The sequence below is a fragment of the Marmota flaviventris genome, chromosome 16 (assembly GCF_047511675.1).
Source record: "Marmota flaviventris isolate mMarFla1 chromosome 16, mMarFla1.hap1, whole genome shotgun sequence".
Classification (NCBI taxonomy): Eukaryota; Metazoa; Chordata; class Mammalia; order Rodentia; family Sciuridae; genus Marmota; species Marmota flaviventris.
The window spans coordinates 68,489,854-68,507,447 of NC_092513.1; the positions used below are offsets into that span (position 1 = coordinate 68,489,854).

The 17,594-nt window shown below is 41.3% G+C and overlaps 1 protein-coding gene across 5 annotated transcripts in view; it reads left to right on the top strand.

Moving 5' to 3' along the window:
- Positions 1–1,123: 1,123 nt before the first annotated feature.
- Cep192 (centrosomal protein 192) overlaps positions 1,124–17,594 on the top strand; it is a 102,977-nt gene continuing 86,506 nt past the window's right edge. For 3 of the 5 annotated variants that reach the window (XM_071602492.1, XM_071602496.1, XM_071602494.1), the window contains exons 1-5: positions 1,124–1,189; positions 1,700–1,870; positions 5,058–5,225; positions 6,391–6,516; positions 16,300–16,475. In XM_071602492.1, the coding sequence (XP_071458593.1) occupies positions 1,761–1,870; positions 5,058–5,225; positions 6,391–6,516; positions 16,300–16,475 (580 nt within the window). In that variant the 5' untranslated portion in view covers positions 1,124–1,189; positions 1,700–1,760. Of the gene's footprint in view, positions 1,190–1,699; positions 1,871–5,057; positions 5,226–6,390; positions 6,517–16,299; positions 16,476–17,594 lie in introns of those variants that run through there. The other 2 variants (XM_071602493.1, XM_071602497.1) reach the window with 2 other exon arrangements.

The window sequence follows — 17,594 nt, forward strand, 5'->3', positions numbered from 1 at the left end:
TTACAGATGAGAAAACTGGGCTTATTGCTACTCATCCAAGGTACAAAGCTAGGATGAAACAAGGGAGAGCCAGCACTCAGATGTAGGTAGCTTGGCTTTACTGCCTGCAGATCTCTTTGTCACTAGAAAATCATGAATATAGCAAAGTGACCAAGAAGTGGTAAACAAATGACCAAGTCTGGAAAACACTGTCATAAAATTCATACCATCAATAGAGAACCTACAAGTTTACGTTGGCCCTTGGTTCAACTTGACCCTGATCACAGTACTCAGGAGATCCTACTGGGTCTGGAGGGTTTTAAGAGGAGAGATCAAGAGAGGTGCAAAGAGGCCATAAAGCAGAATAATGGAAGGTGTGTGTATGTATAGAGAGGAGCAGCATTTTTCATAGAGAAGGGAACCAGTAGAAAGGGTAAACAGGATTAATAACTGGGCAGTTTTTTGTTTTTTTTTTTTTTTGAGGAAACAAATTAATCAAATGAATGGGTCAAGTTTAAACCAAGTTTAAATTCAACTCGGTGTTTTCCCCTCTTCATTCCTCCCAAGTGCATCTTTAAAAAATATCCAGTAACTGCTGAATGAAGTTAAGGAATTAGCTTTGGGAAAGAGGGACCTCTTTCACCTGACACTATATGGAAGAAATTTTGAGGTAAAGGACTGTATGAAAACTTTGTGCGATAAATTTTGAATGAAAGGTACGCAAGACCTTTTTGGTCTGAATGACTGAAAGCAGACTGCCACATTTCAGCGCTTGCCAAGAGGTGGTAGGAAAGGTCCGCGGCTGCTAAGGACGGGAGGATATCATTCGCGGGGGCGAAAGCCAGTGTCCTGGGGTCCCAAAGTGAACGCGGTGAGCTCCGCTTCCAAGCAGGCCAGGGCGTCAGGGGCGGCACCCCAACTCCGCTACCCGGCGGCCGTGGCCGCGCAGCTTCAAACCCAGGGCGCGCGGGCCCCTCCAATCAGCGGCTCCAGCCGCTCTATCACCCCGCACCACCCAATCCACGGCCGGCTCTGCGCCCCCGCCCTTCGCCTTCTGACTCGAACTGACGTAAACCCGAAGGCCCTCGGTAAGGCCGGCTGGGGGCGGTACGCACATGCGCACGCGCACTGGCGGTGCCGCCGGACGCGCCTTCCCTCCGTGGGCGTCTTTGCAGCAGTGTCTGCTCCCGAAGCCTTGCGGGTGGACTGGGTGAGTAGGGGCGGTGTCTCGCGTGCACCCACGCCCGGGGCGGCAGCTCGATTCGGGGCTGGGGGGTGGCGACGGTTGGCCCGGAGGCGGGAGGGCCGCGGCCCCCGGGCTGTTCGGGCCCTGCGAGGCCACTGCGGGCGGGCGAGCGGGGCTCTGGGCCTTGCGGTAGGCTTCTGGTGGGTGGCGCCCTTGCTTCCCCACCCCTCGTTTGGTGTCTGGTAACTGCGGAGGGACAGACGCCTTGTTCTGGAGTTGCCTGCAGGGCCTCTGCCTTCGTGGGCATTGTGGTGACGGTTCTGGCTTCTTTCTGTCTAAACTGACCCGGGTGGTAACATCGTTCACGTCTAGGGTTCTGTTGGTATACCCAGTCACTCAGTCACTCCCTTAGGCTTCTGTGTTCACCTTCATTCCTAAAACCTTCCATTTCTTACCTATGATTTTCTTAGGAACAGAACGTTGAATTAAATAATGTTTAATATCAATGTGTTTTTGCGTTGCTCTTCATTTCAGACTTTGTTTAGTAAAGCATGAGGTTCCTCTCCTTGCTGTCGTTTGGAGGACAGCTGTGTATATGACAGTGTTTCCATCTGTGGTTACCACTTTGAAGTCATTCTACTGGAGTTTTATCTGCTGGAAAATCAACTTTTTCTCCAGATTTCAATATTACTGGCGAAGTTTGAGGTAAGCTTTGAAAAGTAACATATTCAATGTTTAGCTAATTCTGAATTTTATCTTCAAGGTGCCAAGAGTAAATGATGAATGTTGGGAAGTTTGACTAGGTTTTGGGTTCCACAGCATGCACTTTTAAACATATTTAATTGGATATGTTGATCTACAGCTAAGGACTGCAGAAAATAACCTTTTATGTATCCAGAAATATTATTAAACTGATTTAATGCTAGTAAAGCCATATGTGAAATGGTGAAGATGGCTACTTGTTTAAAATATTGCAGAGGAAAAGATATCAGTGTGTTCACTTTAAATGGTGGAGGAAGTGTGAATAATGCAATGCAGAGGGAAGTTAGGGAATTTTTCCCTCTAGGAAAGCTTTAGGAATGTGGGTTTGTTCATGAAGGGTCTAGAACAGTATAATCCTTTCTGGAAACAAGACAGACAGGTACTAGATTACATCTTGAGGAATTTCTTAATGGGTTGTGTTTCCATAGCAAATCTCTGCTGAAGCACTTAGCTGTCTATTCTTTGACAGGGATTATCAGCTCCCTAAGGAGGCCACCATATTTATTTTTGCATTCCTGATTCCAAGTACAGTGGTTTTTGCTTGATAATGATTGTTGCATGTGTGATCTTTGAGTAATAACAGAAGCTTCCTTGGATTTGACCCCTTCTATGTAGGGATAACCATTGAAGAGTTCTGTGTGTGTGTGTGTGTGTGTGTGTGTGTATATTTTTTTTTTTTTTTAAATAACTTTATTAATTTTTGTATGTGGTGCTGAGAATCAAACCCAGTGCGTCACATGTGCTTGCCAAGTGCTGTACCACTGAGCCACAATCCCAGCCCTCACTATATATTTTAAGTAGTTTGTATGTTTAGAAATGAATGAATATCTTAGTAATTATAAAACTGGACTTGGGCATGCTACTTTTGGGAGTCTTATGCAATAATTTTGAAGTAAGAAGTAGCAAGCATGGGGAATGTAGCAGTGGGCCTCAGCTTCAGAGATGTATTTGAAGTTAGAACTATTATAAACTGATAACTCATTGAGAGCAGGAGAGATCAGAATGGTCCTAGGTGTCTTGGTAATAGGCAGTGAATAAGGATGACATCAAGACTGAAGATAACTGGAGGGGTTGGTGGAGGAAAGGTACTAGTTTGGTTTTGTATTTGTTGGCTTTGCATTACCTGAGGGACATTCAGGGATAAGGTATAGTTGTCAAAGAGCCATTTGGAAACAGGATCTAGATCTCAGGATATAGGTCCTGGCTGAAGGTGATTTGAAGATGAGGGAGGTGGCATTAATATGGAAGAAAGAACACTCTAGGACCAGACTTACTTAGTGGGAATCCCCCTGCTGTCTCACTTGCATCCTATAACTTGGAAAAGTATCTAGATTCTCTCTCTTGTTTCCTTGATAGTAGGGATAATGGCTACTTTATAAACTTGACAAAAGGATTAGGAAAATTATAAAATATTAAGCACATAATTTGATAATAAAGTAGACATGGAATATCAACTTGTATTCCCAGCTTGTATATTAGATTCTGGAAATATATTTGAACAAGAAAGACAATTTCCCAAGAAATGGACCTTCTAAATATACAGGTATTAAAGTCAAAGATGAGGCAAATGCCAAGAATGTTGCCCCTCTTTCAGTTTACAAATATTTATCGAGTAGCTACTGTTTGCTAGGTGTTGTTCTAGAGATTGGGTAATAGTGATGGACAGATAGGCAGGCTCCTGCACTCAGATGGCATTGGTTTCAGTGGAAGACAGACAGACATACAAAAATCAGTAGTGGTAAGTGTAGAATGGATGTGATAGGCTGTGGGGTTACATTTGACTTAATGATAAGGGAGAACCTTTCTTAGAAGGTGACATTTAAGTTGAGATGAAAGGAAGACACTAGCTATGAAGAAATTTGGGAGAAGAATTTGAGTAGTATCTTCTGAGTACTGTGATCAGGGTCAAGTTGAACCAAGGGCCAACGTAAACTTGTAGATTCTCTATTGATGGTATAAATTTTATGACAGTGTTTTCCAGACTTGGTCATTTGTTTACCACTTCTTGGTCACTTTGCTATGTTCATGTTCCAGTTGTACTTTATTTAACTGAAAATTTTTCTTTGAATGGGTTTGCTGTTTAAACTGTATACTCTGAGCATGGGTATTGTTCAGTGGTAGTGTGTGTGCCTAGCACACTCAAGGCTCTAGGTTCATTCCCCAGCACCAAAACACAAAAACCTAGAACGTATTTTCTGAAACTAGAGTTTTGCTTTTGTTGTTTGTATTTGTCTGTTCTATTTAAAAATGACTATCAAATTGCCAAACTTTTTTTTTTATTTTTTTCTTTGTGGTGCTAGGAATAGAACCCAGGACCTCAAACATGCTAGGCAAGCACTCTACCCTCTAAGCTATGGTCTCAGTCTACTGCCAGACTTTTTTTTTTTTTTTTTTTTGGTACCGGGGGTTGAACTCAGGTGCACTGAACCACTGAGCCACATCCTCAGCCTTATTTTTTATTTTATTTAGAGACAGAGTCTCACTGTGTTGCTTAGCACCTCGCCTTTGCTGAGGCTGGCTTTGAACTCCTGATCCTCTTGCCTCAGCCTTCCGAGCTGCTGGTATTACAGGTGTTTCCCACTGTGCCTGGCCCACTGCCAGACTTTTAAAAAAAAAATTTTTAGTTTTATATTTTTTTAGTTGTATATGGACAATAGTACCTTTATTTTGTTTATTTATGTGGTGCTGAGGAATTGAACCCAGTGCCCCAAGCATGTGAGGCAAGCGCTCTACAACTGAGCCACAACCCCAGCCCTAGACTTTTAAACACACCCTATAATCATCTGTGTATGCCATCTGTATTATGCCTGATCCTTGCTTTCTTTATTAGATAAGTTTGTGGTAATTCATGTTCCTGGCCATACCAAGCCAATGGTACTTTAAACTCCTGTATTTTCACTACTGTGTTAAGAAGATAAGTTTAATGTTGATGTGTATATTCTGAGCTCTAAAGTAGCATGATATTCTGAGTCTTACTCAACCTCAGAATAGTATTCCTTTTTAGCGATGTTGCAAAAACATCATTTTCTAAGGGTATTACTTTTCTAAGATTTATGGGACTTGTACTCTTCATCATTAGAAAAAGTTTTATAGTAATACTTGATTTATAGAAATGCTTTTGTTGTTGCAGTGAGATGGATGATTTTCGAGGTATAGCAGAAGAGTCATTTCCAAGCTTTTTAACAAATTCATTGCTTGGTAATAGTGGGATTTTGGAAAATGTCACTCTTACTTCAAATCTCGGCTTGCCTGTTGCTGTTTCCACGCTTGCTCGGAATAGAACCAGCACTGATAACAGGTAAGATTTATCTGAACAGATATTTTCTTCAGGTCTATAACATACTAATACACAGAAGAACTGTTTTTCCTGAAGGGATGTGAGTCAGGGTCCAGGAAGTGCTAAGACTTGGATTTCTGTCATTCCACTTCTCTGTGTGCTTCTCTCTCTCTGAAACTCTGTAGTTTGCTATTCTTTCTCTCAATTCACTGGTTTTATCTGCTTTCCTGTTCCATGTTGCAGAATAGTGTTGCAGAATACTGCAACACAAACTGAAAAGGCACCTGTGAATTTTGTGAATTGCTGGTCCAGCGTAGTTTAGGTGTCCATTCCAGAGCCAGCTGGAATGGACATGTATCATTACATGTAGGATCTTTAGTAACATACAAAGCTTGTCCATGTTTAACTGACCACTCTTTCATCTCCTCTCAAACTAGCCAACAGGGTTAGATAAACTCTCTAAAAACTTAGCATTAAGATTTCTTTTTTTTAATCTGATTCTTTTTTTGAATTTGTTCTTTTAAAAAATTTTTTAATACCTTTATTTTTTTAAATGTATTATATTTATGCGGTGCCGAGGATTGAACCTAGTATCTCCCACATGCTAGGCAAGTGCTCTACCACTAGGCTACATCTCCAGCCCAGTGTGTTCTTTTTAGATATACATGACAGAGTATATTTTGACATAGTGTACATACATGGACTATAACTTGTTAGAATCCCATTCTTATGGTTGTACATGATGTAGCGTTAAGATTTCTGTGACTGGGGCTGGGGTTGTGGCTCAGCGTGGTAGAGCGCTCACCTGGCATGTGCGAGGCCTTGGGTTCAATCCTCAGCACCACATAAAAATAAATAAAAGTAAAGGTATTGTGTTCAACTACAATTAAAAAATAATTATAAAAAAAGATTTCTGTGTCTGTATTTTTGCTTTTGTTTTTAATTGAGGCGGCACAGAGATTTATTTAGGAAAGTAAGGATTACACACTCGATCGCACAGCTATCTGTAGAATGAGGAGCCAACTCAGTTATTGATACAGATGAATATCCCAGTGCAGATCTACTGGTTTCTGGTGCTTTTCACAGAGGATTATGGTTTTGGTGGTGGTTGGTTTTACTGTCATGTAGCACTATGTCATGGTGAATTTTAAATGTATCTAATTTAATTCTTGACAAAATTGTGTAGGTATCCTGATATCCAGACATCCTACTTAGTAGATGGGAGGTTTTCTGTTCCATCTTCATCATCTCCCAGTTGCCAGAGTGATGCTACACCAAGAGAGAGGTTACAGCTTAGCTTCCGGGATGATGAGTAAGTTCATATCTTTATTACCTTTCACTACATTAGAAGTTGGTCTTACTCTATGGAAAATGTAAGTATAACTGGGCATTGTGGTATGCACCTGTGCTACTTGGGAGGTTGAGGCAGGAGGATTACAAGTTTGAGGTCAGTATGGGCAATGTAGAAGAGATGCCATCTCAAAATTAAAAAAAAAAAAAAAAAAAAAAGGACTGGGGATATGGCTCAGTGGTAAAGCACACCTAGGTTTAATCCCCTGTACCAAAAAAAATTTTTTTAAAATGTAAGTATAATTGTGCCTCTGATTAATTATAACCATTTTTAAGAGTTTTTTTCATGTGTTTTAATTATATTCTTGGCCTTTTGAAAACATTTTTTCTGATTCTAAAAGTAATATATATTCATTGGGAATAAAATAGAAAGTACACAGAACTGTTAGACAGAAAAATTCCTGTAATCCTGTTAATTAGAGAATAGCCACTGATTACATTATCACTTATAGTCTTCAAGACTATTTTCTCTGTGCATATTTGTATTTAAAAATTTCTTACAAAATAAGATTGAATTATTGTTTTTAACTTTTAAAAATTAATATATTTTGTTCATCTTTTTATTATAATTAATATAAATCTGTTGTAGTGTTTATGACTGTGTACTCAAGTCTGTTGTGGGCATTTAGAAAATTATAGTTTTGCTCCTATTAAAAGTAATGAATTCTTTTGGCAGTAGTGGGGTTTCAATCCAAGGCCTTGCACATGCTAGGAAAGCACTCTAGTACTCTGTCACTGAGCTACATCCCCAGCCCTATAATGGACTTCTTTAAACATATACTTTTATACATACATTTTGCACACCTAGGACATTATTAAGATAAATTTGTAGGATTTAAATTGCTGAGTTAAAAGTGTTTTCATTGTAAAGATTGTTATCAACACATTACTCTTTAGAAAGCTTGTACCAGTTTACCTGCTCACTAGATATATATGAGAATGCCTATTTGTATGAGCCCCACCCAACATTTGTTACTATTATTTTTAATCTTTGATTTTAGAGATAAAAATAATTTATACATGTGCCCATATGCATGGAAGGAAAGTCTGTCAGTCCATAAAATCAAAATGTAAATGGAAGTTACTTCTTGGTTGCGGTATTATAATCTTAAGATTTTCTGTGTTTTAAATTCATATTTGAGTATTTACAGGACTGAACATACTTTAACATTCATTACTTACGTGTCAGTTGTGAATTACCTATTGGTAGCCTGTATATATAAATACTTTCTGTATGTTAAAGATATCAACTTCTTGTACGTTCATTTACTCCCTGTGTATTTTTGATTGATTGTCTAGTATGCACTATTCTATCATTAGGAAGTACCAATGAACAAAACAGATGTTTAATGGAAATTATAAAAATATGCCAGTTTCATGGTATATTAAAAGGAAAAAGTGCTAGAGGAAAATAAATCATGATAAGGAGGGTTTTGGAAAGGCCAAAGGCATTGTCAGTGTGGGTCTCCTTGAGGACATAAGATGTGAGCCAGAACTCAAGGGAGAATGTTCGCTCCGTGGACACTGTGGGAAAGAAGAGGACCTCAGCAAAGGGTTACTTGAAGACACTGAGGTTGGAGCACACCCATTGTGTTCACAGGGTAGCAGGGGCCAAGGCAGGTGAGCAGGACCCTGATTCTGACCCTAAGTGAAATGAGAAACCATTAGGGGTCTCATTGAAATTACCTTTGAAAGGCCTTACTCTGGCTACTGTGTGGGGAATAGACCATAGTGGTGAGATGGAAGCAGGAAGACCACCAAGGAGGCTGGCTTTCAAGGAGAGGGGGAGATGGAGAAGAGAGAAATGCACTGGGCATATCTTTAGGTACTTCAGCATTGAGAAAATGGGGACAAGAGGGAGAGACAAAGACTAAGAATTAGTGATCAGAGGCAGGAAGAAAATAGTCTTCAAATCTGTGTCAAAAACATGTACATATATAGTGGGTGTAGTGGTACACACCTGTAATCCCAGCTACTCAGGAGTGGAGGTAGGAGGATCACTTGAGCCTAGGATTTGAGGCCAGCCTGGGCAACGTCTCAAAAATAAAAATCCAAAAAAGATAGGGGAAAAAAAACCCTGCAATTGAAAACACAACAAACTATCAAATAAAACGTGAGGAAGAATTGACCACCAGAAAAGAGGGGGAAAACAAAAAGAATCACCCACCAGGATTATCATAGGTTAGGCCATCAGTAACCTTCACAAGCAGTTTGATGGACATAGAGAGAGGCACAGTAGCCTGCTGAGCATGAGTTTAAGAGAATGGAAGGTTGGTTTAGAGGCCAAGGACAGCACATGGCATCTTGCTGCAAAGGAGGAGAAAAATGGGTCCGTGGTGGCTGTTGGATGTAGTGGGTCAGGAGACCTTTTGCCTTTTTTGAGGCAGGAGACATTACTGCATGTTTGCATGATAATACAAATGATCTCCAGGAAAGGTAAAACTTCATTATGTAGAAAGAGTAAATGAGCCACAGCTGTGTCTGGGGTGCCCCGGAGGGAGTAGCTTTAGATGGCTGGACCATGGACAGCTCCTATGTGCTCTCTGGTGCACCTGGTGGTAGGAATCTGTGCATTCCCTCTTCAGAGCCTCAGGTTAAAAGCTGGCCCAGTGAAGTAGGAAATGTAGCCATCAAGTCGGAGTGAGGGTAGAAAAAGAGCAGTTGGTGGTTTGGAAAAAGAAAAAAAGAAGTAAAATAATCCTATGGTAGTAAAGAAAAGAGTTGGACAGCATTGAGGGCTCATTTGAGGGGTTATGTCAGGAATATAGCCTGACACCAGTGTGATTGCACATTGAGCTGCAGAGGTGCAGGTGAGGAGTAGGTGAGAGTTGATTTAACCAAGCTGTGGTTTGATGAAGGCGATGAGAGAGGAGAGCTGAGGATGTGTGATGGCCATGGGATTCAGGTTAGGGAGGAGGAGTCCGTAGCAGAGGGTGAGGAAACATGGCTTGTGGTGGTGGTGGGGAAGGGTTGGAGGCACAGGTGGGGAAGGGTTGGAGGCACAGGTGGGTCAGAGGATTATAGAGTTTTGGTACTAGAGGCAGGTGACATGAGGAGTGGCAGGGGACTCAAAGCTGTGAGGCTCTGGGAGAGTTACCTGGAGGTGGTAATGAGGGGCAAGGAAGGCACATGCATTCTGTCTACATGCCCAGTGATGCCAGGGTTGCAGAAGGAACAGTGGCCCTTTGGACAGAGCCCAGGGAAAGCACTGACCTCATGGGATATCCCTGCTTCCATTAAGGCAGTAAAGCCAAAGGAATGTGAGGAAGAGACTCAGAAATAACCAACCTTGCTGGTCCAGAAGGCACAGTGGAAGAGTTCTGTTTGATGGAGAGGAAAGGGAGATGTACAGTTTTATGGGGCCTAGGGTGCCGGCAGTGAAGGGTCCTGGGCTTGTTGTAGGAACTGAAATGGATCAGTGAACGGCATCATAGACTCCCTCTTCCACTGATGTTGGTAGGGAGACAGTGACAGGAGGGGTGGGGTGGATCTTGGATTAACCTGATTCTTGATGGGAACCAGGAGGTCTAGAGAGTATCTTGCTGATGACAGGAGGCATGGTGAGGGTAATCTTGGATGCAGTGTGTGGCCTCTCTCACTGACTCCATCAGGGAAGAGATTAGTGTTTGAGGCTGTCCCTTCACTCTTGAATGATCTGAAGACCCGGGTGCAAGGGCTTCCTTTGGCCACTAATGGAGAATTGACAGCTGGAGAGGCATGGTCTTATAAGGGACAGCTTCTTTGACTCTTGGAGGGTGTGCACGCAGATTTATATGTTTTACAATGTCTTTATTCTAACTCTTGATTAAATGCTTTAACAGACTCTAGGTGGGACGGGACATCATGGCAGAAGATGAAAATAAGCTTAACAAAATTTTGAAGGCGTATTAGAGAAGCCTAATGCCATTTCTTTTTTCTTTTTAATTTTATTTTTTTGTGTGTGTACTGGAAATTTAACACAGGATCACTTTAACACTGAGCTATATCCCCAACCCTTATTATTTTTTGAGACAGAGTCTCACTAAGCTATTTAGGGCCTCCCTAAATTGCTGAGGCTAGCCTTGAACTTTTGGTCCTTCTGTCTCAGTCTCAAGTTGCTGGGATTATATAGGCCTGCCACCATCCCTGGACTGAGGCCTGAGGCTGTATTATTACTTTTTTTTGCATTTGAATAATTTTTTTCCTCTGGAAACTTAGAATCTTTTGGGTCCCTTGTAGGTAGAGGTATTTTCTATTTGGCATCAGTGTGGAGATTTGTGTTTTTCTTGTAGATAATTGTTATTTCTTCAGCAGTTGATTCCATTTTCTTTCTTTTTCTGAAAGAGAGGTTTGAATTTCCGGGATTAATCTTTTTCCATTTTTTTTCTTCTATTTTTTCTGTTTTTGGTGAAAAAAGACAATGTTCTAGATAAATTTCTCCTCTTTGTTTCTCTTTAGTGAATCACTTGGCAATCATAATTTTGAGAGCTTATTTGTCTTTTAATTTTTTAAAGGCCACTGTGTGTGTGGATGTAAATAGCTACTTGAATATTTTTGAGGATTCTAATTAGAAAATTTTCAAAATACTATACATTATTCCTTATGTCAGGTTATTTAGTTTGTTCTCTTTCATCTCTTGAACTGTTCTTTTTTTCCTTGTGTCTGATTTGTGGCTATCTTCTGGGATGTGAGTGTGGGTATTTGTTTTAGTTATTAGCCTTTTTGCCACTGTGGTAAAAGGATCCAACCAGAACAACTATAGAGGAGGAAAGGTTTATTTAAAAACTCTGCGTTTCATAGCCTCCATGACCCCCTAAATCCATAGACAAAAGGTGCCATTCCTCAGGGCTTGAAGTGAGCAGGACATCATGGTGGAAGAGAGGGCGAGAAGGAACCAGCTCACATGATGATCAGGAAGCAGAGACTCCACTCTTCAGATACAAAATATATATCCCAAAGGTATGCCCCCAAAGAACCACTTCCTCCAGCCACACCTCACCTGCCTCTGGCCCTTACCCAGTTAATCCCATCAGGAATTAATCCACCAATTATATTAAGGCTATGATCCGAGAAATGATGTGAGCTCTTGGAGTACACCTTGTATTCAAACCATAACATTCCACCCTGGCCCCCAAAAACTCATGGCCATCTCAAAATACAAAATATGTTTAGTCCATTTCTTTTTTTTTTCTTTCTTTCTTTCTTTTTTCTTTTTTTTTTTTTTTTATGGTGCTGGGGATTGGGGATTGAACTCACGGCCTTGTGCATGCAAGGCAAGCACTCTGCCAACTGAGCTCTATCCCCAGCCCTATGTTTAGTCCATTTCTAAGAGTCCCCATAGTCTCAACATTTTCAGGAGTGCCCAAAAGTTCATGTTCAAAATTTCCTGAGGCTCAGGGCAAGCCTGCATCATAAGTTCCTGTAAAAATAAAAAAATGAGTTATGAATATTCAAGATATAGAAGCATAAAAAGAAGGGATGGAACTGATACCGCCCCACGTTGAAATTTGAACATTAGAGAAGCACACCCAGGCAAGCATACAAAGCAGGGTTTATTTAAAAAGGTTAACATAGACTTCTCCCCTCCTGCGAAGGAGAAGGGGTCCATAGCTCGTAACCTGGTATCCCCAGAAGGGAGGTGTTCTGCCCTTTTTATATGTCCTAGGCTTCCTTTGTTCTCCTGCCTTTCCTCCTTATCTTTCTCCTTCCTGGGTCCTCTCTCTATGACTAGGCCCAGGAATGCTTGGTGGGATGGGCCTCAGGACACATTAACAACCTTAGAGCTCCTTGTAGGGAGGCAATTCTTAGGACAGGTTACCTTGGCAACAGGTTGTAGCAGGGGCAGGTTCTTGATAAGGTGTGGAGGAAGGGCTCTGAAGGAATTAACTTTTCAATCCCTCAGGGGACAGTCTCCAACTTGCCTTGGAGACTAACTCAAAATTGGTCTCCTTGATCCTACCCGTCTTTATTTACCTATCTATACTGACTGCCTGTCTAATTTTGGCTTCAGAACCAAAGCAGGACTGAAATCTGGCTGGGCAAACAAGTCCTGTAGTTCTCTGTCTGTCATCCTAAGTATATAACATCATGATGTTCTCTCCAAAGGGCTTGTGTAGATCTGCCCTCTTGGCCTGTTGGTTCCAGCCCAAGTGGCCTTTCTGTTGGCTTGTCTTTGCTTAATTCTTGCAGCTTCCCTAGAATGATGTCCCGTGTAACTGGAATTTCTTAATCTTGAGGGGCTTCACTGCAGCTTCATCTTCCCCCTCATATCTCCACACTTTGCCTTCTTAGTCTGACCCTGCTGTGCTTTGCCTGGCCTCCCAGGCCTTCCTTTGGAAGCCTCCATGACCCCCTAACTCCAGCATCCTGCATTTCTGCAGAACCAGCACCTTATGGTTTACACAAAGGTCTGCCATCATCTCAAATAGGATTAAAGCCTCCAGGTTCCTTGGCTGCAGTAGTCTCTGAGGGTCTGGGTGACAAAGTATTTTGGAAAACCTTCCTCTAGTATAGGAAGGATGCCCCACTGGTCATTTCAAGAGAATTTTTACTTTAACTGCATTGAGCCTGAGATGGGTATGGTCTTTTCAGCTCCTGAGATGCCCTCAAACCATTTTTCTCTTTGTCTCTAGATAGAGTCTTTAGCATTTGCTTAGTAGTGTTAAAGTCTTTAACAACTATAAATTCCTTAGCCTCAGTTTTACTCCTGCCTTTCAAGTTCAGGTTTTCCCAGTATGCTTTGCTTTCTGCTCCTGAATTTCACAATAAATCTGGCTAAAAGTCACTAGCAATATCCATACCATTTGAATGCTATGCTGCCTAGAAATTTTTCTGCCATATTAAGAAGTTCATTGCTTTTAAAGTCAGCCTCACAGAAAGTCTCAGGACATGGGCAAAATGCAGACAGTTTCTCACTCAGAACATAACGTGAGTGGCCTCTAGTCCAGTTAAGAAGAGTGTTCTCCTTTTCCTCTAAACCATCTTGAGCCCTGATTTTACTGTCCAGAGTTCTATTGGCATTCCGGTCTTCTGAGCTCCCACCAGAATCAGCCATAAAGCATCGCTTGTAACAACCTAAAGCATTTCCAGCTTGCACTGCTAAACATCTCAGAATTCCTTCCACCAATTCCAAAAAGCTCAAAATGCTTATGAACCACATGGTCAGGTTAGTCACAGCAATGACCCCATTCCTGGTACCAATTTCTGTTTCAGTCAGCTTTTGTGCTGCTGTGATGAAAGGAGCTGGACCAGAACAACTGTAGAGGAGGAAAGGTTTATTTACAGGCTTACGGTTTTAGCGGTCTCAATCCATAGACAGCAGGCTCCATTCCTTGGGCCTTGAGATGAGGCAGTATATCATGGCAGAAGAGAGTGGTAAAAAGGGAACCAGCTCACATGATGATCAGAAACCACAGAGAGAGAGAGAGAGAGAGAGAGAGAGAGAGAGAGAGAGAGAGAGACAGCCACTTTGAACTCGAGATACAGAATTTATACCCCTTTCTGTGCCCCTAATTCTCACCTCCTCCATGATAAACAGTCTGATTCCCTCTTAAAATTGGGAGCCATCTTGCCACAAAGACATAAAAAGCTAATTTCAGCTTTACTATAATAAATTACTGCAGATTCTAAACTGCTTGGAATGCCTGCCCGTGCCTTGAACTCACCCATGCCTGGCTTTTCCTGACCAGATAACAGCCCTCTCTGAGGCTCTAATGACCTTCATAAATTCTGATGTCGGGGCCAGCAAAAATATAACTAGTCTTTATATTATGCTCGTCAGAGTTTTATTATCTGTAGCCCCCTTTGTGTAACTTTCTGGGTTATAAAGCTGCGCTGCAAGAAAGCTGTCTTTGGCTTCCTTGGTTTTTGTTGGGAGAGGCAGCCTGGCCGGTCGAAATAATAAGCTTGCTTTAATTTGATTTTAATTGGAGTCAGTGGTCTTTTCTTTGTGTGTCTAACACTGCAGACACACCCCACCTGCCTCTGGCCCCTATCTAGTTAATCCCATCAAGGAGTCAATTCACTGATTGTGTTACAGTTATGACCCAATCTTTTCTCCTCCAGACCTCCTGGCATTATCTCACAAGTGAGCTCTTGCGGGGCACCACATCTAAACTGTTCAGCATCTTTGGCAGCTGTGGGTAGGTCTCATATCCTTTAGACTTTCACATGAATTCGCAGATTGGGAGTCTTAAACTTAAGCCAAGTGTTTAAACCATATTCTGCATTTCTTTGTCCCCACAGGCATTTATATCCTTGTCAACTGGGGAGTCCTTGCACTGCCCCCTTGCCTGGTGTTCTGTGTCATGTTTACAAAGCCATTTTGTTTGTTTGGCCTGCCTGGTAGACTTTCTCCTGCCCTTCTTCATTCCAGCTGTAGTAATGAAACATTTCTGCAGTTCTCACTGGCAGGTTTGTTTTTTCCTGTGCTTCTGGGCCCTTTTATTATAGTTCTCATTGTGGCTTCTTTTCTCCTGCACATCCCATCTACCTTTCAGGTTCTAGAACCTAGGGTACGCCTGGCTTAGGACAGGAGGTGAATCTCATGCAGATTGCTTTAACTTTTATAGATTTCCTTATCATTATTCATTGGACTCCTGGAAGTTGCTTTTGCTTCTTTGACTTGAAGCTCATGACTTATTCTGAAAAGTTTTCATGGGCTAATGAAAACAAAGGATGGCTGTAGTTTGGGGAAGGATTTGTTTTAAGGGGTGATGGTGAGTTTAGAATGCCCCATCCTTCACTCTCTCTATTAATCTAAAGTTCTGATGGTCTCTTGGTCATACTGTATGCTTTTCTCAAGGGAGGACTCTAACACATGGAAGTTAACCTGAATGTCTCGACTTGTTTCTTATTTATTCTTTCCCCCTTTTCTTTCTGTTCTCTGACAAATGGCTTTCTGTCCATAGATACTCTTCCTGCCTGCCCTTGCCCGCTTTTACTGAGGATGACATTTTCCTGTACCTACTTGTGAGTGTACTTTTGGCTTAAGCTATTGGCCTTTACTGTAGCCCCAGAAAAGACTGGGAAATAAATTGTAGTTAAGGTTGCAGAATTGCTTCTGCCACAGAGGTTAGGGAAATATGGAAAGATCATTTTTCTCTTCATCCTTCAGGACTGAATTTAAGTCTGGCTCTAGGTATCTCTGTCAGTTGGAGAATTTATTGCATTAAGAGGCTTTTTCCTAAAGTTTCATTTCCATGTGGCTTTGGTAAGCTGCTACAGAATCGAGGTCTTTTACTGGATTCAGAGGAAAATTGTCCTTAAGGAAAAATATTTTCATCTACATATAAAAAAGCAGTGGTAAGTAGAAAGTTAGGGCTAACAGTAGGTGCGGATAAAAGGAGAATTCTAAAATCTTTATTAATTCAGAGATTTAGCTCTTTTGGCAGTTATACCAGTATTCTTTAAACCTTTCTTGTTTTTAGAAAGCTGAGGTTTTTCTGGACATAATAGTTTCAGGAGTATTTAGTGTAGGAAAGAAGAAAAATATCATTTTATCCCTTGAGAGACAGAGTAGCAGTACCATGTCCCCCTTGGTTTTGGTAGACTGGTTTCTGGACCCAGTCTGTTGATTCAGTTCCTCGAGTAACAACAGTATTACCAGTTGCATGTTCTAGTCGTACTTAGAGATGTTTCTTTTCATTGTCTGTATCCATTTTTTTTTCCTTTTTGAAAGGTGAAATATGTAACTGGTAAATACACATTTTAGAGATTTACCCAAGGTGACTAACATTTTTGTCTTTATTCTGTTCTCTAATAAAAGTTCTATCTCTAGGAAAAAGAACTACATGGAAAGTCCACGTTTGTCCAATGCTCTCATGGAACAGTCAGCTTTTCACACTGTTATGCCAAGAGCACAAGAGGAAGAGGCCAAAGTTTCAGCTTCCTCTCAGGGTCAGGATCTTTTGGACCGGGTTTCACCACTGGAGCAAGTACAAGGTCCTGAACTATTAGAAGTTATTTCTTAATGCAGACCATTTAATTTCTTTTTTTTGTTTCCCTTTCTTTGGACTGCTATTTATCTTATGCTATTGTGTGAAAAACTGAAAATGTTTTGGTTTGTTATATTCTCAATAATCTAATATTTATAGTACTTTCATAGGGAATGGCCTCTTCACTGATCTCATAACTGTCTTCACTGATTAAGCTGAAACCTCCTTTCCTTTGCTGTCAGGTGACCACAATATGCTTTATGTTCAAGACAAGGAGCTTGTTTCTACCACACCTCTCACTTTTTGTCCCAACAATTAATTGCTCTCATCAAGTCATTTTTGTTCTTAAACTTATTTTTATGTAACTGGTGAAATATGAACTCTAAAAGAAATTATTGTTTCCAAGAAAATCAAGGTGAATACTTTGGAAAGACTAAAAAGTGAGTCATTTAAAAAATTGCTACCAGCTGGCCATGATGGAACACACCCAGCAGTTTGGGAAGGTGAGGCAGGAAGACAACAGCCTCAGTGACTTAGTGAGACCCTGTCTCAAGATAAAAATTATCAAGGATTAAGGATGTAGCTCAGTTTAGAGCACCCCTGTGTTTAGTCCTAGTTCAAGGAGTGGGGGGAATGTTACCAACTTAGATATTGGGGGAAAACTATAAGAATGTGGGGAAAATTGTTAGGAAAAAGAGTTACAGGTTTTTATCTTGTTCAACTTTGCCACTGCACCCCCATTGAACCCAGGGTCTGTGCTGAGCTATGTCTCCAGCCTTCTGATTTCTTTTATGTATTCTGCATTTTAAAATTTTTTGTTGGGGGCGGGTACCAGGGATTGAACTCAGGGGCACTCAACCATTGAGCCACATCCTCAGCCGTATTTTGTATTTTATTTAGAGACAGGGTCTCACTGAGTTGCTTAGGGCCTCGCTGTTGCTAAGGCTGGCTTTGAACTCGCGATCCTCCTGCCTCAGCCTCCCGAGCTGCTGGTATTTCAGGCGTGCAGCACTGCATCCAACTACATTTTCTTTCTTTATTTTTCAAAACTGGAAATGGAAAATTGCATGCTTTTAGGTCATATAGCAATAACATGTGATTCTAAACTGTAGTTCAATACCCAAAG